This window comes from Triturus cristatus, chromosome 10, assembly GCF_964204655.1.
Source record: "Triturus cristatus chromosome 10, aTriCri1.1, whole genome shotgun sequence".
Classification (NCBI taxonomy): domain Eukaryota; kingdom Metazoa; phylum Chordata; class Amphibia; order Caudata; family Salamandridae; genus Triturus; species Triturus cristatus.
Window position 1 is genome coordinate 1,244,956,650 of NC_140593.1, and position 22,338 is coordinate 1,244,978,987.

Sequence of the window (22,338 nt, forward strand, 5' to 3'; positions counted from 1 at the left end):
ACACTGCTGAGCAAATCTGTCCCCTAATCTTCCATCGGGGGATGCGCAGGTAGGATTCCACCTTATTGCCAATGGCTCACTGCCAGAGGATTTAGTCTTAAATAGTATATTAATGCCATCCTGTTGTTTTTCACCAGAGCGTGGTACTTTCATCCGAGACAAAAAGACCGGTTGTTCCAGGTGGATGGCTCCAGGACTGATAAGCGACTGCTGGTCCACAGGAGACCAGAGCTCGCTGGTTGAAAGCTCTTGTACACATTTCCCCATCTGTCCATGAAGGCATCCATGGTTATGAGGGACCGAGGGCAGATCTAGAGATGGATTCTAGATTTAGCACCCTCAGTGCAGTGCAGCCTTAAGCCTTGAAGTGATTGTGGCTCAGTTATTGCAACTGTCGTCTATCTGCCTGCATAGTTTGTCTAGTTCCTTCTGTACCAGTCTCACCGGCAGGGAGCAGTGCAGAGTCACTTGAATGCAGGAAAACAAGAATCCGGCGAGGGATACGTACAATCTGGGACACACGAGATTCTCACACCCTAGTTTCTGAACTGTCTGATCAGACCAAAAGGCATAAGAGCGAATAGTATCCGACTTGGCCCATAGGTAAACAAGCCACTGCTATAACTAGGGAGTCGACCTTTGTATGATCACAGCTGTGGTGGCCTTTTCTCGTTTGATGGATCCTGTCTTTAAGATTTAGTTGTCCAGTTATGGAAGACTTTGTACATTAGACTTGTGAGGTAGGTGGCGATGAACCAGGCACTTCTAAGGGCAGACGTCAACTTTTAGAACAGCCCCTGGTACTTACAGTGCTAAGAGGTAGCAAAAATACACAAGTACTCAAGGCTTTGGGATGAAGGGACTAATGAAAAAAGTTGTTTAAAAGTTCATGAGTAACCAGATATGGTATTTATGTAGTAGACACCGAATATCCTGATGGGTAACCGTGCACGATGAATGTTTTGTAAGGTACTTCTTAGGCCATCTCAGCTCTAGTATAAGTGTTCACCCTACTTTTATGTTCCTTACTTGAAAATACCTTTGCTCATTTGATATTTTGGTACATTCTAGATGGCCCTTTTAAACAGCTTGCTTAGATGTGTTTCTGTGCCTCTTTAGTTGGGGAGTTTTCTGGTGGTTTCTTGATAACTCTGTTTGCCCGACACAATCTTAAGTAATATGTCGCTCCTGACACCGTGGAGAAGTCGACGCTGCCACTTCTGGAGTGTCAGGTTCTTTTTCTAGTGTCATGAGACATGGATGGGAAGGTCCCTCGAGGTTTCAGTAAATATTGTGTACCTTTGCTGAATTCTCCTGGCCTGTAGCCAGGCACAGCAAGCAAGGGCCCCACGTCTGGGAACATCCTTAGCCACTTAGGACAAACATAGCAAACACTACAAGATGATGGACGGAGTGCTAAAACTTTTCAACCACTGCTTTGTGCACCCTAAGTGGCTATTGGTATGCCCAGACGCGGGACCCTTGCCCGCTGCGCCGCTGGATTCAAGCTAGCCTGGCTGATATGGGGTGATGCCCTGAAGCCGGTCCCAGGATGCTAGTTTCCGGTCCAGGGAGGATCTGGCCTGGCAGTTCGGCCTTGATTGTTCCCATCAGGAACAGGGTCAAGAGTGATTTGCATATGGTTGGGTCCAAACTGAGGTGGTGTGGTGAACAAAAGAATGATTGATTAAACCCAGTTCCTTGTGACTGGGGGTGAATGTTTGCTTTGTCCAGCATTCCATCCATTAATTTGTTTCTTTTGCATTTGTCACCCTAAGTGGGAAGGGTATGCCAGACGTGGGTCCCGTGCTCACTGCGCCACTGGATTCAACCTAGCCTGGCCGATAAGGGGTGGGGCCCTGAAACCGGTCCTACAATGCTAGTTTCCGGTCCAGGAAGGACCTGGCTTGGCAGTTCGGACTGGACTGTTCCTATGAGGAGCAGGGTCAAGACTGATTTGCATATGGCTGGGTCCACACTGGGGTGACATGGAGAGCAAAAGAATGATGGATAAAACCCAGATCTGTGACTAGGGGTGAGTGTTTGAAAAGTTTCAACACTCCGTCCATCATTTTATTTTGTGATGTTGCCCTTTGTTCACATGCCTGCAGAAGAGCAAGTTTCATTCAAATCCAATACTCCGGATCTTTCCCTGAACCTCTAGCCAGGTAACGTGTTTCAGCAGCGTCCTTTTACTAAATACTCATGCTGGGCATCCCATGGGTGCATCCAAGACGCTGCAGAAGCCAACGATCCTTATCTTAGTGTACGCTTGGCCTCTGATCACTGATCTTCTTGAATTAGGTCTAGAAATGGAACTATCGTGCTACATCTGTAGATCGTACACAGATTGGCTTGAAGGGGGATAGCAACCATCACGCTTCTACTCTTCCCAAAGATGTCCACCAGCTTACCCTCCTGGGATGTGCACGGTCCAGCTGAATCCCTTGAATCACTTCTTCCATCTGAGGCTGTTCTGGAGTCTACCCTTGGCTGCGTGGGCCTGCCTGAATCCCTTGAATCACTTCTACCATCTGAGGCTGTTCTGGAGTCTACCCTTGGCTGCGTGGGCCTGCCTGAATCCCTTGAATCACTTCTACCATCTGAGGCTGTTCTGGAGTCTACCCTTGGCTGCATGGGCCTGCCTGAATCCCTTGAATCACGTCTACCATCTGAGGCTGTTCTGGAGTCTACCCTTGGCTGCATGAGCCTGCCTGAATCCTTTGAATCACGTCTACCATCATCTGAGGCTGTTCTGGAGTCTACCCTTGGCTGCATGGGCCTGCCTGAATCCCTTGAATCACGTCTACCATCATCTGAGGCTGTTCTGGAGTCTACCCTTGGCTGCATGGGCCTGCCTGAATCCCTTGAATCACGTCTACCATCATCTGAGGCTGTTCTGGAGTCTACCCTTGGCTGCATGGGCCTGCCTGAATCCCTTGAATCACGTCTACCATCATCTGAGGCTGTTCTGGAGTCTACCCTTGGCTGCATGGGCCTGCCTGAATCCCTTGAATCACGTCTACCATCATCTGAGGCTGTTCTGGAGTCTACCCTTGGCTGCATGGGCCTGCCTGAATCCCTTGAATCACGTCTACCATCATCTGAGGCTGTTCTGGAGTCTACCCTTGGCTGCATGGGCCTGCCTGAATCCCTTGAATCACGTCTACCATCATCTGAGGCTGTTCTGGAGTCTACCCTTGGCTGCATGGGCCTGCCTGAATCCCTTGAATCACGTCTACCATCATCTGAGGCTGTTCTGGAGTCTACCCTTGGCTGCATGGGCCTGCCTGAATCCCTTGAATCACGTCTACCATCATCTGAGGCTGTTCTGGAGTCTACCCTTGGCTGCATGGGCCTGCCTGAATCCCTTGAATCACTTCTACCATCATCTGAGGCTGTTCTGGAGTCTACCCTTGGCTGCATGAGCCTGCCTGAATCCCTTGAATCACGTCTACCATCATCTGAGGCTGTTCTGGAGTCTACCCTTGGCTGCATGAGCCTGCCTGAATCCCTTTAATCACTTCTTCCATCTGAGGCTGGTCTGAAGTCTACCCTTGGCTGCATGAGCCTGCCTGAATCCCTTGAATCACGTCTACCATCATCTGAGGCTGTTCTGGAGTCTACCCTTGGCTGCATGGGCCTTCCTGAATCCCTTGAATCACGTCTACCATCATCTCAGGCTGTTCTGGAGTCTACCCTTGGCTGCATGAGCCTGCCTGAAACCCTTGAATCACTTCTACCATCATCTGAGGCTGTTCTGGAGTCTACCCTTGGCTGCATGAGCCTGCCTGAATCCCTTGAATCACGTCTACCATCATCTGAGGCTGTTCTGGAGTCTACCCTTGGCTGCATGAGCCTGCCTGAATCCCTTTAATCACTTCTTCCATCTGAGGCTGCCTGTGAGGCACACTGGGCCTGAATCACAAAAGTAAACTTAGACCAAAGGTCCAACTTTAGTAGTAGTAGTACAGTTAGACTTTAGGTCTAAACTTACATTTTTGGTCTATGTTTACTTTCGTGAATCAAGCCCACTGTCTTCGTGTTGAGAGCTTTTTATTTTTTTCCAGTAGCTGCTCCTCTTTCAAGCAGGGCGTGACCCTACCGAAAGCCTGGGCGGTTCTTAAGAATCATTCAAGAAGCAGAGTGTGAAGCACCTGGGACCTTTAGTAGGTTAGAACAGAACATAGTGTTATCACCAAAGGACTTTCTACTACGGCAGGTGTTTTCAGGCCTTCTTCAAACATTCTGCCTGGTCCCCTGGCTCCTCTTCCTCTGCAGTCTCCGCTGCCAGTTCACTCCTTAAACAAGATGGAGCAGTAGTTTACTGAAGCAGAGTCCTCTCATCATTCCGAACTAATGGAGGCAGCAACAATGGGTGGGCCGGAGGCAGGTGTTTATGAGATGGAAATATTGCATCAATGTTGTTTGTTATCTGTTGGAGAGAGAAGACATCCTGGATGGCTTGGCATGCCTGGGCTGTGGACCACATCAGGAGAAGACCTTCTAATGGTGCAGAGGGCAGTAAAAGATGCCTTCTTCATCCGCCACCTTGTCTTTTCCACACCGCGTACCTGATGTCTCTATTCCTCTTTGGAGATGTAATAAGCTTTCAAATAATGGAAGCTGTAGTCTTCATCTAATCCATCTTCGGAGTGTGCTGCAGTGGTGTGAAAGCACTAGGATTGTTTAGATATGCATTAGAATAATCAACCTGCACAGTTTGGTTGACGCAGAAAAGACTGCGTGAAGATTGTAGTAGAGAATATCAAATCCCAAATATCGAAGAGACAATATTGTTATCACTACACCGAGAGACAAATTACTGAAAGGTAAGTGCACAGAAGGAGTTAAGTATTTACTATTTGAAACTCCGCATCTACATGACATATGTATCACCAAGGTACGTATAAATGCGAGTCAGGTTATGTAATGTTACCCAATTTATAAAGCGCGACGTATACCTGAAGGTGTCTTGGCGCTAATTCTGTGAGAGACGATGAGCAGAGCAAGAGAACCTACTGATTGAAAAGTCATGTTTTCAAAAGCTTTCTACACTGAAGCCAGGAAGGGGCGGATCTTAAGGTGAGTGGCAGGAGGTTCCAGGAGGTACCTCCTTTGACCGCAAAGCTGCTGCCACCCCATTTCGATATTTTAAATCTATTGGGGTTTGTCCTCCTCATACCTGCTGAGCTCAAATTTCTGGTTGGAATGTCCCACCTAAAGGTTTCCCTCAGAAAGAGGGGCCCAGAATTATGTAGTGCTTTATAGGTCAAAAAGAGGGCCTTGAAGTGAATTCTGTTTTTGACCATCAGCCAGTGGAGGTCTTTAAGTGTGGCAGAAATTGAATGGTGCCTGGGTATCTCCAGTAGAAGTCTGGCTGCATAATTCTGAAGGGCCTGCAGTTTATTTAAGTATTGGGCTTGCAGCCCCATGTAGAGACCATTACAGTTGTCTATTTTTGTCAATACTAACGTGGATACCACTGACTTCCTAACTGAGATAGGCAGAAAGATGAGAATTTTCTTTAGCATTCTCAAGATGTTATAGGAGGAGGAGACCACTGTATTGACTTGATTGCCTAAAAGTAGGTGATCATCTATGATGACGTCCAGACTTATGGCTTTCTTGGTGGGAACAGGAAGGGGTCCATGTCTGCAGGCCAGCACGGGGCAGACCAGAAATTAGGGTTACTACCTAGTATTATTACCTCGGTCTTCCTGGCATTGAGTTTAAGGCAGTGCATGTTCATCCAATCAGAGATGTATTTCATGCAGTTATGAATGCGAGCACTAGTGTCATATGTGTTATTATTGGCTGATAGCACAATTTGCGTATCGTCCGCATATGATGTTAGAGTGAGCCCGAAGGATTGGACCATAGGAGCTAACTCTGCAACATAGACATTAAAAAGGGTGGGACTGAGTGAAGAGCCCTGTGGAACCCCACAGGGCAAACGGAAAGACTGCGAGGAAAAGGCGTTTTACCTGTCCGATAGAAAGGAGGAGACTAGTTTCAGAGCATGATTTTTAATGCCTTTTGCTTCCAAACAGTGGATCAAGATGCAGTGATCCACCATATCGAATGCCTCAGACAGGTCCAGCAGAACTAGAGCGGCTGATCCCCCATCGAGGATGAACTTTAGTTCATATGTTGCCTTGATCAGGACAGTCTCTGTACTATGCTCCGATCTAAACCCAAATTGGGTGGGGTCAAGGAGATTAAAATCCTTGCTAAATTGATTTAAGTTGGTTGTTCATCACTTTTTCAACTATTTTAGCAGGGAAGAGGAGCCTGGAAATTGGCCGGTGATTAGCGGGATCTTCTGGGTCCACGTTTGTCTTTTTCAGAAGGGGGCGAATGGAGGCCTGTTTCCGTTGTGAAGGAAAGACACCGGTCTTAAACATGTTGTTGCATATGTTTGTTGCATATGTTTGTTGCATATGTTTGTTGCATATGTTTGCAAGGTGGTCAGCTATGATGTCTGGGACCAATTTGATGACTGAGGGTGGGCAAGGATCATCTGGAGAGCCTGATTTCATGATCAGTACGAAGTCTTTTATTTGCGCGGGAAAGACAGAGGAAAATAATTCGAAAGTGTTTGTTGTCGCGTCTATATTAGGATAATCAAGCCCCTTGTTTTGATTGTTGTGGAGAGGAGGATGGATGTCAGTAGGGTCAAATGCATTGAAGATTGAATCTACTTTGTCTTTGGAATGCGAGGCAGTCTTATCACAGAACGACCGACTGACCCAATCCCCTTTACACTCTGCTTGTCTGGTGAGCTTATTAATGACTTGATAAAGTTCTTTGGCTGAGTTTTTAGCAGATTTGATTTGAAATGAGAAGTAAGCTGATTTTTCTGTTATCAGAAGGGATTTGTATTTGGTTAGTGAGAGTTTATACAGTTCTCTCTCGTAGGAATTGTTTTGGGCTCTCCATTTCCTCTCTTGGCGTCTGCAGCCTTGTTGTTCACACCTGAGGGCCTCCGAGAACCATAGGGCAGACGGACGGGTCCTGCATTGGCCCTTTTTCTTTATAGGGACTATTTGGGCAAAGGTGGAGTTGAGCCAGTTAGTATATGCCCCTGCTGCTGGCTCGGGATTCTCAACAGCTGGGGGGATGGATGATATTAACAGCTGTTTTGGATGTTTTGGGTCAATGTTAGCCCAAGCTCTAGATTGAGCTGAGCAGTGCCCCTTGCTCTGAGGTGTGTTAACTGCAGGGCAGTTAATCATAAAAAAGATGGCTGCGTGATCAGACCATGCTAGGAGAAGCACTTTGAGCCTAGTAATATCTTTGTTGTTAGAGAAGAGTGCATCTAGCGTGTGTAGTTTAAGATCTACCGCATCCATGATTTCTAATAAGGACGAAGTGTCCTTATCTTCCTCCGCCTCTAAGTGAAAGTTAAAAACTCCTAAGATGGTAAAGTTAGCATTACAGATATCAGCCTCAATTAGTGAGCTGATCGAACTAAGAAAGCCAGCTTTCGAGCCTGGAGGTCGGTAAATAAGAAAGCCCCTGAAGGTATATTTTTTCGTGAGCCCTAAATTGAATGACAGGGCTTCACAGTCGTCAGACTGTATGATAGTAAAATTAGCCCTAATATTTTCACGGTAGATGACAACCAGTCCCCTCCCTCTTTTAAATGGACGGTCCTGCCTATGTAGACGATAACCTGCGGGCGTGGCCATAAGCAGTTCAGGCATAGAGCAGTACGTAGCCCAGGTTTCTGTGATAAACATGACGCCAGATTTGTAAGAGTCAATAAGTTCTGCTACTTCGAAAGCATATTGCACTAGAGAGCGGGCATTAATTAATTTGCAAAAAAAATCAGTGGAGTCCTCTTTTCTAGGTGTTTTAGGAAATGTATAGGGAATGTATAGAAGCTTATCTTTCAATGTTTTGTCCCACGTTATTTTGGTAACGATATTCTGTCCCGTCCAGATTTGGGACTTTTTTATTCCAGCGTACGCCAGTGGTGGACGATGGTGCTGATATTGTAACAGTCATTAGCAAAAGAGGAGGCTGGTCAACCGTGGGTCGACGACCAGTACTGGTGAAGAAATTGCAGAAGTATGTTTCACTGATAAGCTTGTGCCATCTCGTGTTTTTGAATCCGTCAAATTGGTCAAGGACCTTTTCAACGCCAAAATGGTGGCTACAAGGATGCGACTCATCGAGGCTCAAGCAATCAATGAATAGTTGGTTGTTGAGGAGTTAATGGTTACTAACAGTAATTTGGATCCACAGCAGAGAAATCGGCTATAATGAGCAGGCTGCTATAAATCTCATGAAAGGCAACCCAGATCCTGGCTTTTGCAAGCCAGGAAAGGCCAAGGGTTGCACAGAAGGGTGGATTGATAGATGCCACAGGGAAAAATTAATATGTCTAAAGTGTCTGAAGCAAGGACTCACAAGACAGTTGTTGAGTATTGTTGAAAGGACAGAGCTTGTGACTGGCACTACTTTGAGCAAGCATGGTGGGGGTCGAAATATGACCTCTTGTGGCCTCCTAGATCAGTGCAAGTAAAAACGTATTCATCTCACTGGCTTAAGAAGGTGAATATACCACGAAAGCACAGCGGAGGCGCCATGCATTCAGGATGATACTGCTAGCGGGTAACAATTCACCGCTGTGAATCTACGAAGGAGTCACCACAGCGCAGTATAACATGCCCTGATCCTACTGTCCTCTAAGACGGCTCTTCAGCTGATGGGGTCTGGTGATGCAATGAACCAGCACATTTCATACACCATTCTATGGTTGTTGCAGCTCTGTGAGACTATTTTAATTTCTATTTCCAGCAGGGCTTTTGTTTTCCAACACAACCTTTTCTATATCTCACTTTGTTTTAATCCATTCTTTCTTTTCTGTTTTACTTAACTCGATGTGGATGGATCTTACGTTTGCTGCCTCTTTCTCTTGAATTGCACCATGGCTGATTGCTGAGCACGAGCCCTGCACATTTTTAGGAGGATTGACTTGACACCTAGACACAGCTGACCACGGTGAGCCGAGGGGATACTTGCTTCCGCAGAGGGCTGTACTGCACAGTGTAAGAGGTTTGTCGATGCTCACACCTGTGGCCCCTTATCCCGAAGAGTGTAAGTCACTGACAGACTGCGAGTGAATAGTAGTCTGATGAGTGTTTGTTGTTTGGTCCAGAGGGAGCATCTCGCTGCCGGACTCCATGACTTCACCAGTGAGGCTGCTGCCAACAGCCAGCTCTAGTCTGACCTGCCTAAGTCACTCCCTGGATGAGGGACCACAAACCTCACCAGCCACTGCACGACGCTGGGGAGGATTGATGGTGGAGTCAAGGAGCTGCAGAGTCGGACTCCCAGAGGCAAAACTCTGGATTCAAAGGTGATGTCAGCTTTGATGTGATCCCGGGCTACCTGCAAGGAAGGAAAAGAGCATGACCTTCATCTGACCTTCTGGAGCTGTCACACACATCTGACCTTCTGGAGCTGCCACACACAAGCTCAAATGATACTACCTACTGGTGCAAGCGGGGCACAACCCAGGTACTGCGTGCACAAGAGTTGGGTCACAGTCATTTCATGCAAGCACCATGTGCATCCTTCCTAGTGAACTGGTGCCAATAAAGGCTACCACAATTATAAATATGAGAGAGCTTTTTCTAAATATCGTCCTGCAAACCTTCCTTCGAGAGCAAAAAATGTATGCAACTTAGGAAAATATTCATAAAACACAAATAAAAAGTCAAAGGGGGACAGGAAAGTCAAGACCCTTTGTTTGGAGCTACAAAGCCAGATAGACATGTATTCTCCAAGGTGAAGCATTAATAGTAACACACTGAATAGAAGCCGCAGTTGTCGGATGTCTAGAACTCTTCTGGACCCAATCAGCAGCCGCTCCACTCTATTGGGCTAAACCATGTAGCTAACAGAAAACGAAGGGACCAAGTTTCAGGGACTGGAGTGTACTAAGTGTATGTATCCTTAAGAGTTGTCATTCTGCTGATTTTTTGTTGCACCAGACTTTCCTGGCATCTGATTTCCAGTAGTTGCTTCAAGGAAACATTGTTATCGGGTTTCTTTAAATACAGGGAAATGAATAGAGATAGATGGACATGGCACACATGATGGAATGAACGAGATGCGGCAAGACTTCCATAGACCATCAACACAAGGAACTAACCACAACAGAAACAACCAACACAAAAAGTAACCCTGCAAGAGACACCAAATACAAGAAATCAAAGCTGTCAGGAACTCCTAACACATGGAAAGAACCATGTCAGCGATCTATGCAAAGAGAGAACCCTGCCAGAGCCTTCCAACATAAAACAACGAACTCTGACAGACAGTCCTACCACATGGAGCCAACACTGCCACAAACTTCCAAATCAAGGACTAACCCTGCCAAAGACAACACACAGAACCAACACTGCATAAGACAGAAATGACAGAGCCACTATGGACTGAGGCTGCCACCACCATCCCTGCCACAGGCTCCCAAAAAAGACGATCAGCCCTACAAGAGACTGCTACTACAAAGAACCATCCACTTCGACTGCCACCACAGAGCCTTGAGGCCAACAAACTCCCAAATCAAAGACTCATTAGCGCTAGAGTATACCTGCCAAAAGACCCAGCCTACCAGCGGCTTCCAACCCTACCAACTGACCCTAACAACTCTCAACAAAAAGAACCAGCCCTGCCAGAAACAATCATCACAAGGGAACTCAATCACAGACAACAATACATGGAAACCCACCTGACAACACAAAGAGCCAACACAAGCAGAAATTCCCATCATAAAAAGTAACCCTTCCAAAGACTTCCAACACAAACACCCCACCATGCCTGAGAGTACCGTCACAGAGAGAACCCTGGCAGAGACTCCAAACACAAAGAAATCCTATCAGACACCCATCACAATAAACCCACCGTGCAATAGGCTGCCACATAATCTACAACCTATGCCTAGCACACCTAAAATACATAACAAATCCAGACAGAGAATTTCAACACAGTAAGCAAACCTAGCCTTTCATTTCCAATTTAGCCTGGAGTCCCAGAGCTGGGTGTCAGACTTGCAGAAGGCTCCCACAAAATGAACACAACCCCTCCACCCCCCGCCAAAGCAGCGCAACTATCCCCTCAAATGTCCTAACACAGAAAGTCAACACAGGCAGCCAAATATAGAATCAATGACCCTGCTCCATATTGCAACCCTGGAAACCTATCACAACCCGAGAGTCCTTAAGACTCCACAATCAAAGACTCAACCCTGACAGAGACTCCCAAAACAAAGGTCCAACACTGCATTGTATGGCTATGAGAACAACATTCATGGCAAAAAACCTCATACAAACAGCCAGACCTGGATCAGATTCACACCGCAAAGAACCAACGCTGCCTCATACGGCTATGAGAAACACATGCCCTGAGTCAGATTCACAGCGCAAACAACCAACACTGCCTCACACGGCTATGAGAAACACATGCCCTGAGTCAGATTCACAGCGCAAACAACCAACACTGCCTCACACGGCTATGAGAAAAACACCCCTGGATCAGATACACACCACAAAGAACCAACACTGCCTCATACGGCTATGAGAAGGAGAGCCCTGGATCAGATTCACACCACAAAGAACCAACACTGCCTCACACGGCTATGAGAAAGACATGCCCTGGATCAGATTCACACCGCAATCAACCAACACTGCCTCATACGGCTATGAGAAAGGCAGCCGTGGATCAGATTCACACTGCAATCAACCAACACTGCCTCATAAGGCTATGAGAAAGACAGCCGTGGGTCAGATTCACACCACAAACAACCAACACTGCCTCACACGGCTATGAGAAAGACATGCCCTAGATCAGGTTCACACCGCAAAGAACCAACACTGCCTCATACGGCTATGAGAAAGGCAGCCGTGGGTCAGATTCACACCACAAAGAACCAACCATTAGAAACCAACTCTCTGAACCTCCAGGAAGACTCTCCCTTCCAGACCTTCAAAGAAGTAGCCGAACCACAACATTACGCACAAAGAAAACCTACACTGCCGCTAAATCTCTTCACAAACAACCAACCCTACCTCAGACAATGATCACAAAGACCAAAATATGCCTCTGAATCTCTCAGAAAAGAATCCTTTCTCAGATTCCCAACATAATCTCAACCTGCTACAAATACCCACTCCAAAGACGTAACCATGCTTCAGAATACAATAGAAGCCTGAACCAAGGATCTCCCAGCTCCACGACACCTCCCCCCTCCACAGAACCATCACCCACCCAGCTCAAAGACACACTCCCCTCACAGAACCATCACCCACCCAGCTCAAAGACACACTTCGGCCACAGAACCATCACTCACCCAGCTCAAAGACACACTCCGGCCACAGAACCATCACTCACCCAGCTCAAAGACACACTCCCCCCACAGAACCATCACGCACCCAGCTCAAAGACACACTCCCCCCACAGAACCATGACCCACCCAGCTCAAAGACACACTTCGGCCACAGAACCATCACTCACCCAGCTCAAAGACACACTCCGGCCACAGAACCATCACTCACCCAGCTCAAAGACACACTCCCCCCACAGAACCATCACCCACCCAGCTCAAAGACACACTCCCCCCACAGAATCATCACCCACCCAGCTCAAAGACACACTTCGGCCACAGAACCATCACTCACCCAGCTCAAAGACACACTCCCCCCCACAGAACCATCACTCACCCAGCTCAAAGACACACTTCCCCCACAGAACCATCACTCACCCAGCTCAAAGACACACTCCCCTCACAGAACCATCACTCACCCAGCTCAAAGACACACTCCGGCCACAGAACCATCACTCACCCAGCTCAAAGACACACTCCGGCCACAGAACCATCACTCACCCAGCTCAAAGACACACTCCCCCCACAGAACCATCACCCACCCAGCTCAAAGACACACTCCCCCCACAGAATCATCACCCACCCAGCTCAAAGACACTCTTCGGCCACAGAACCATCACTCACCCAGCTCAAAGACACACTCCGGCCACAGAACCATCACTCACCCAGCTCAAAGACACACTCCCCCCCACAGAACCATCACTCACCCAGCTCAAAGACACACTCCCCTCACAGAACCATCACTCACCCAGCTCAAAGACACCCCCCCACAGAATCATCACTCACCCAGCTCAAAGACACACTCCCCCCCACAGAACCATCACTCACCCAGCTCAAAGACACACTCCCCTCACAGAACCATCACTCACCCAGCTCAAAGACACCCCCCCACAGAATCATCACTCACCCAGCTCAAAGACACACTCCGGCCACAGACTTATCGCCCAAAGTTCTACAGAACCAACCTCACCAGAATTTCTCAAGACACAAAATAGCCTTGCCTTAGGTTTCCATTGCAAAGAACAAAACATGTCAGATTTTCTTAACAAGAAACACACTCCTTCCTCAGTTTCACACAACAAAGAGTCAACCATAACCTCAGGTTATGGCCACAAAGCATCAGAGAGGATTGTATATTGCTATCTCAAAGACCCACCTCACTTCTGCAAGACAGTCACAAAACCAGCTCTCTCACCCAGACTAGCATGCCAATCACCCATCTTTCGTCAACATATTACAGCCTGAAGGCCCATCCCATGTCAGAATACTGCCACCTCAAGGGCTCCCCTGTGCACTCTTAGTACCTCCTTAAGAAAGTACGCATTTGCCTCAGGCTGCTGACTGAAGTATCAACTCCTGCAACAAACAACAGAAAAACAATACAAGAAACTCAGCACTGCCCTCAGATGCTTAGCACAAACGGGCCACTGTGCCATCATGCTGATCACAAAGGCACACGTCAGGACCACAGCCTGAACTCCTCACAGAGCTAAGCTCGCTTTCTTGGATCGACCATAATCCTAAAACCACTGGCCTCAGACTCCCACGATCAAGAATCAACACTGCCTTTAAATTACACCTCAACGACAAAGACGGCCCTCGGATTGCCCCAAGATGTCCTACTGATAACCGCTCTGTCCAAACTAAGAGAGCACCCATTGCTCAATCATATTCCCAACCTCAAGGTCCTCGCTCCACTCAGCTAATAAACTACATGCAGTGCTCAAATAGACAATTTCGATTGGAAGGTCCACGTCCCAGTCCTTCAGTCTTGGAACCCCAGGCACGACTCAAGTCTACCTTTTCATTCTCAAGCTTATGTACCCATGCCCAGTCTTAGAACCTCAGGCATGACTCACGTCTACCTTTTCATTGTCAAGCTCATGTACCCATGCCCAGTCTTAGAACCCCAGGCACAACTCAAGTCTACCTTTTCATTCTCAAGCTTATGTACCCATGCCCAGTCTTGGAACCCCAGGCACGACTCACGTCTACCTTTTCATTGTCAAGCTCATGTACCCAATGCCCAGTCTTGGAACCCCAGGCACGACTCACGTCTACCTTTTCATTGTCAAGCTCATGTACCCATGCCCAGTCTTAGAACCCCAGGCACAACTCAAGTCTACCTTTTCATTCTCAAGCTTATGTACCCATGCCCAGTCTTGGAACCCCAGGCACGACTCACGTCTACCTTTTCATTGTCAAGCTCATGTACCCAATGCCCAGTCTTGGAACCCCAGGCACGACTCACGTCTACCTTTTCATTGTCAAGCTCATGTACCCAATGCCCAGTCTTGGAACCCCAGGCACGACTCAAGTCTACCTTTTTATTCTCAAGATCATGTACCCAATGCTTAGTCTTTGGACCCCAGGCACTGCTCAAGCCAACTTTTTTTATTCTGTTCCCAACTCTGGGTCTTGGAACCTCACACACTGCTCAAGTCTACCTTTCTGTCCTGTATATCACATCCCATTTTCAGCACAGCTTCAGTCTGCCATTGACCTGCAGGTCTTGTCACCCCCAACCACCTGAACCCCATTTGCACTTGGACTTCCCTTTGAATGCACAAGAACAAGTTTGCCCTTGGAGCTCCTCACCCCAAGCAAGGCTCAAGCTGAGAGTTTCATTCGGAAGGTCTGGTGCCCACTCGATACCTGCACCCCGCCCACTGCTCAAGCCTACCTTCTTGTCCTGCAGGTCCGTGGACAGCTCATAGCTGTCCGACAAGGCTTTGGAGCGCTTGAAATCCTCCTCCTCCTGCTTGCGCAAGGACACACTGGCCGGCTGCAGGCGAGCTCGCTGGTTCCACTGAAGGCTGGCGGGAGATGGCGCTGGGTGTGGCATGGATGGTGGGAGCTGGTAGTGGTCACTCCTGGAGTCAGCATTGCAGCGATATGGGATCTGGTTGTTGGGGCCATCCACTATCGTCCCGGACTCACTGCCCTGGGAGTCCCCCTCCACGCTATGAAAACAAGCCAGAAGGAGTTTTAAAAAGACTGGACCCCACAGCCAGAACTGGGTCTTTAAACAGTGAGATGGCACCCAAAGGGGGGGAGAACCAGAGAGAAGGAAGGGCAAGACAGGGATAGGGGGGCAAGAGAGGGGGTTAGAGAGGAGGGCACAAAAGTGCAGAAATGAGCGGGGAGAAAGGTAGGAATAACAGAAGGGGGGAGGAAAGACAGCAATAAGGTGAACAAGAGGGGGAAAGGAGAAATAAGAATGGAGCGTGTCAGAGGAGTGGCCGATGGAGTGTGTAAGAAAAGGGCAAGAGGGGGAGGGGCAAAACAAGGGACAAAAGTGGGTAAGAAGGCGCAAGAAACAACACAAGATAGGGCGAGAAAGGAGCGAAGAAACAAGAAAATGGACAAGGGAGGGGAAAATAGGGTAAGAGAGACAACTCATAGGATTTTAAAAGAGGGAAGATGAATGGGTCATCCTTAGGTAGAGTTACAACCCCCACTCACACAAAACATACTACCATTCACAGTGACTGCTCACTGGCATACACCCCTCACACAAAGACCTGCAACCTCACTCCCTGTCACTCAGATTTACCCTGACTCATTCAGAAGCCATCTCCATGCTATCACTTACCCTGACTTACCCCCACACATGCCTATTACCCCAACTCAAATCACACACAGGCCTTACCCCCACTCACACAGACATACCACGACTCCCACACAGCTCCTGTCCTCCACTCACAGCACATATGCACCCAATGACTCAAATACAGCCCTCACCCTCATTGACAAAGACTGACCATCCCCTCACACATACACCACGTTATACCTCATTGCACACCTCTTTCCTAGTTGGACACATCATGATGTACACATACTTTCCACCCAAACTCATATTCCTTTCCCACATACAGACCTTCCCTAAATCTAACACACACCTCCAGCTTCCTGAATTTCTGAAAGAGAAACAGCAGAGAGCAAGATCATCACCTTATATTTGTCAGAAGCCAAATCCAACCTTCTCTAGCTGCACGTCACAAGACTCTTTCAGTACTGATATGATGAGTGTAAGGAACCCCTATCTCACGAAGGACAATCCTTTGTCACTGCCATGGGCCCTGGCGCACCAGTGCATCACAGTGATTGGCAGGAACCCTTCCCTAATCCATGCATAGGATCCCTACCGTACCTATGCAGCATGCATGGCTGTCACCAGAGGGATGCCGCCTAGCCCCGGTGCACCAGTGCATCACGGTTATCTGCAGGAGCCCTTCCCTAATACATGCGTGGGATCTCTTCCATACCTATGGCTGTCACCCAGAGGGAGGATGCCTAACCCCGTGCATCATAGCTATCTGCAGGATCCCTTCCCTACCTATGCAGCCTGCATGGCTGTCACCCTGAGGGATGACGCCTAGCCCCGGTGCACCAGTGCATCACGGCTATCTGCAGGATCCCTTCCATACCTATGCAGCGTGCATGGCTGTCACCCAGAGGGATGACGCCTAGCCCTGGTGCACCAGTGCATCACGGCTATCTGCAGGATCCCTTCCCCAAACAATACGCAGGATCCCTTCCATACCTATGCAGCGTGCATGGCTATTACCCAGAGGGATGACGCCTAGTCGCGGTGCACCAGCGCATATCAGCTATCTGCAGGATCTCTTCCCCACACCATACGCGGGATCCCTTCCATACTTATGCAGCGTGCATGGCTGTTACCAGAGGGATGACGCCTAGCCCCGGTGCACCAGAGCATCACGGCTATCTGCTGGAGTCCTTTCCTAATACATGCGTGGGATCCCTTCCATACCTATGACTGTCACCCAGAGGGAGGCTGCCTAACCCGGTACATCATAGCTATCTGCAGGATCCCATCCATACCTATGCAGCGTGCATGGCTGTCACCCTGAGGGATGACGCCTAGCCCCGGTGCACCAGTGCATCACGGCTATCTGGAGGAACCCTTCCCTAATCCATGTGTAGGATCCCTTCCCTACCTATGCAGCGTGCATGGCTGTCACCCAGAGGGATTACGCCTAGCCCCGGTGCACCAGTGCATCACAGCTATCTACAGGATCCCTTCCCCAAACAATACGCGGGATCCCTTCCATACCTATGCAGCGTGCATGGCTGTCACCCAGAGGGATGACGCCTAACCCTGGTGCATCACGGCTATCTGCAGAATCCCTTCCCCAAACAATACGCGGGATCCCTTCCATACTTATGCAGCGTGCATGGCTGTCACCCAGAGGGATGACGCCTAACCCTGGTGCATCACGGCTATCTGCAGAATCCCTTCCCCAAACAATACGCGGGATCCCTTCCATACTTATGCAGCGTGCATGGCTGTCACCCAGAGGGATGACGCCTAGCCCTGGTGCACCAGTGCATCACGGCTATCTGGAGGATCCCTTCCCCAAACAATACGCAGGATCCCTTCCATACCTATGCAGCGTGCATGGCTGTTACCCAGAGGGATGACGCCTAGCCCTGGTGCACCAGTACAACACGGCTATCTGCAGGATCCCTTCCCCAAACAATACGCAGGATCCCTTCCATACCTATGCAGCGTGCATGGCTGTTACCCAGAGGGATGACGCCTAGCCGCGGTGCACCAGTGCATATCAGCTATCTGCAGGATCCCTTCCATACCTATGCAGCGTGCATGGCTGTCACCAGAGGGATGGCGCCTAGCCCTGGTGCACCAGTGCATCACAGCTATCTGCAGGATCCCTTCCATACCTATGCAGCGTGCATGGCTGTCACCAGAGGGATGGCGCCTAGCCCTGGTGCACCAGTGCATCACGGCTATCTGGAGGATCCCTTCCCCAAACAATACGCAGGATCCCTTCCATACCTATGCAGCGTGCATGGCTGTTACCCAGAGGGATGACGCCTAGCCCCGGTGCACCAGTACAACACGGCTATCTGCAGGATCCCTTCCCCAAACAATACGCAGGATCCCTTCCATACCTATGCAGCGTGCATGGCTGTTACCCAGAGGGATGACGCCTAGCCGCGGTGCACCAGTGCATATCAGCTATCTGCAGGATCCCTTCCATACCTATGCAGCGTGCATGGCTGTCACCAGAGGGATGGCGCCTAGCCCTGGTGCACCAGTGCATCACGGCTATCTGCAGGGTCCCTTCCATACCTATGCAGCGTGCATGGCTGTCACCAGAGGGATGGCGCCTAGCCCTGGTGCACCAGTGCATCACAGCTATCTGCAGGATCCCTTCCATACCTATGCAGCGTGCATGGTTGACACCCAGAGGGATGATGCCAAGCCGTAGCCCCGGTGCACTAGTGCATATCAGCTATCTGCAGGATCCCTTCCATACCTATGCAGTGTGCATGGTTGACACCCAGAGGGATGATGCCAAGCCGTAGCCCTGGTGCACTAGTGCATCACAACCATCTCCAGGAACCGTTATCTTACCATGGGCGGGATCCCTTCCGTGTCTGCCTTCAGTGCATGGATACCACCCAGAGAAGCGATCTCTAGCCCCACTGCCCCGCACATCGCAGATAACTGCAGTATGGCCTGCTAAGTGAAGAGCTTTATGGTGGAACCTCACTCCTCACAATTAAGGCCACCATCGCTTATTATTCATACAGCACCAGCACAGTCATCAAAGCACACACTTGAAGGCGCGTTACAAACCAACACAAATTGTGTCAAATACAATAAAAAAACACATGAGCCTGTGTCCAACGAATACAACATCTGTGTAAACCTGCTCAAGCAAAGGAAAATTTCAGCCAAAATCAACTCAGTTGAGAATAATGAAGGAGAGGGATTTCAGGTGTAGGCTAATCTCATGACATGTGGGGTGCGGTGAAAGGTGTATCAGCATCCAGGAGCCTTTCACATACCTATGTGCCGAGGTCACGCCTCTGCCTCACCTATATTTTACGCGCCAAGATCTCTGCACACACAAGTATATGTTTTAGTAGTAAATGCAGGAGGGACATAGGGGAAAATCCAAAAGGTAAAGAGTTAAGGGAGGAATACGAAAGGGTTAGGGAGCGATTTAGGGAGGAACATGCAAGTGCACACATAAGAGTAGCCTCTCCTTATTCACAAACTGTACTTCTTTAGTTACTACAGCCACAACAATCATAAATGCACTCCGGCTTAGAGCTGGAGCGAGTCCAGCACCAGCCATGGAGTTACTGCAGCCAGAACGGACCCACAACAATCATAAATGCACTCCGGCTTAGAGCTGGAGCGAGTCCAGCACCAGCCATGGAGTTACTACAGCCAGAACGGACCCAAAACAATTATAAATGCACTCCGGCTTAGAGCTGGCGCAAGTCCTGCACCAGCCATGGAGTTACTACAGCCAGAACGGACCCAAAACAATTATAAATGCACTCCGTCTTAGAGCTGGCGCAAGTCCTGCACCTGCCATGGCGTTACTACAGCCAGAAAGGACCCACACCAATCATAAATGCTCTCCAACTTAGAGCTGGAGCGAGTCCAGCACCAGCCATGGAGTTACTACAGCCAGAACGGACCCACAACAATCATAAATGCACTCTGGCTTAGAGCTGGAGCGAGTCCTGCACCAGCCATGGAGTTACTGCAGCCAGAAAGGACCCAAAACAATCATAAATGCACTCCGGCTTAGAGCTGGAGCGAGTCCTGCACCAGCCATGGAGTTACTGCAGCAAGAAAGGACCCAAAACAATCATAAATGCACTCCGGCTTAGAGCTGGAGCGAGTCCAGCACCAGCCATGGAGTTACTGCAGCCAGAAAGGACCCACAACAATCATGAATGCACTCCGGCTTAGAGCTGGAGCAAGTCCGGCACCAGCCATGGAGTTACTGCAGCAAGAAAGGACCCACAACAATCATAAATGCCCTCTGGCTTAGAGCTGGAGTGAGTCCTGCACCAGCCATGGAGTTACTGCAGCCAGAACGGACCCACAACAATCATAAATGCACTCCGGCTTAGAGCTGGAGCGAGTCCAGCACCAGCCATGGAGTTACTGCAGCCAGAAAGGACCACACCAATCATAAATGCACTCCGGCTTTGAGTTGGAGCGAGTCCAGCACCAGCCATGGAGTAACTGCAGCCAGAAAGGACCCACAAAAATCATAAATACACTCCGGCTTAGAGCTGGAGCGAGTCCAGCACCAGCCATGGAGTTACTGCAGCCAGAAAGGACCCACAACAATCATAAATGCACTCCGGCTTAGAGCTGGAGCAAGTCCTGCACCAGCCATGGAGTTACTGCAGTCAGAAAGGACCCACAACAATCCTAAATGCACTCCGGCTTAGAGCTGGAGCGAGTCCAGCACCAGCCATGGAGTTACTGCAGCCAGAACGGACCCACAACAATCATAAATGCACTCCGACTTATAGCTGGGTCGAGTCCTGCATCAGCCATGGAGTTACTGCAGCCAGAAAGGACCCACAACAATAATAAATGCACTCCGACTTAGAGCTGGACCGAGTCCTGCATCAGCCATGGAGTTACCGTTGCCAGAAAGGACCCACAATAATCATAAATGCACTCCGGCTTAGAGCTGGAACGAGTCGTGCACCAGCCATGGAGTTACGGCAGCCAGGAAGCACCCACAACAATCAGAAATGCACTCCGGCTTAGAGCTGGAGCGAGTCCAGCACCAGCCATGGAGTTACTGCAGCCAGAACGGACCCACAACAATCATAAATGCACTCCGGCTTAGAGCTGGAACAAGTCCAGCACCAGCCATGGAGTTACTGCAGCCAGAAAGGACCCACACCAATCATAAATGCACTCCGGCTTAGAGCTGAAGCGAGTCCAGCACCAGCCATGGAGTTACTGCAGCCAGAAAGTACCCACAAAAATCATAAATGCACTCCGGCTTAGAGCTGGAGCGAGTCCAGCACCAGCCATGGAGTTACTACAGCCAGAACGGACCCACAACAATCATAAATGCACTCTGGCTAGAGCTGGAGTGAGTCCAGCACCAGCCATGGAGTTACTGCAGCCAGAAAGGACCCACAACAATCATAAATGCACTCCGGCTTAGAGCTGGAGCAAGTCCAGCACCAGCCATGGAGTTACTGCAGCCAGAAAGGACCCAAAACAATCATAAATGCACTCCGGCTTAGAGCTGGAGCAAGTCCAGCACCAGCCATGGAGTTACTGCAGCCAGAAAGGACCCACAAAAATCATATATGCACACCGGCTTAGAGCTGGAGCGAGTCCAGCACCAGCCATGGAGTTACTGCAGCCAGAAAGGACCCACAACAATCATAAATGCACTCCGGCTTAGAGCTGGAGCAAGTCCAGCACCAGCCATGGAGTAACTACAGCCAGAACGGACCCAAAACAATCATAAATGCACTCCGACTTATAGCTGAATCGAGTCCAGCACCAACCATGGAGTTACTACAGCCAGAACGGACCCAAAACAATCATAAATGCACTCTGGCTAGAGCTGGAGTGAGTCCAGCACCAGCCATGGAGTTACTGCCGCCAGAAAGGACCCACAAAACTCATAAATGCACTCCGGCTTAGAGCTGGAGCGAGTCCTGCACCAGCCATGGAGTTACTGCAGACAGGAAGCACCCACAACAATCATAAACGCACTCCGACTTAGAGCTGGAGCGAGTCCTGCACCAGCCATGAAGTTACTGCAGCCAGGAAGCACCCGCAACAATCATAAATGCACTCCGGCTTAGAGCTGGAGCAAGTCCTGCCCCAGCCATGGATCTTCTGCAGCCAGGAAGGACCCACAACAATCATAAATGCACTCCGACTTAGAGCTGGATCGAGTCCTGCATCAGCCATGGAGTTACTGCAGCCAGAAAGGACCCACAACAATCATAAATGCACTCCGGCTTAGAGCTGGAGCGAGTCCTGCCCCAACCATGGATCTTCTGCAGCCAGGAAGGACCCACAACAATCATAAATGCACTCCGACTTAGAGCTGGATCAAGTCCTGCATCAGCCATGGAGTTACTGCAGCCAGAAA

The 22,338-nt window shown here is 49.3% G+C and overlaps 1 protein-coding gene across 3 annotated transcripts in view; it reads right to left on the reverse strand.

Moving 5' to 3' along the window:
* The window catches only part of IQSEC2 (IQ motif and Sec7 domain ArfGEF 2), a 559,465-nt gene that overhangs the window by 393,708 nt on the left and 143,419 nt on the right, over positions 1–22,338 (reverse strand). For all 3 annotated transcript variants that reach the window (XM_085629906.1, XM_085629904.1, XM_085629905.1), the window contains exon 2: positions 15,081–15,360. In XM_085629906.1, coding sequence (XP_085486032.1) covers positions 15,081–15,360 — 280 coding nt within the window. The remainder of the gene's footprint in view (positions 1–15,080; positions 15,361–22,338) is intronic.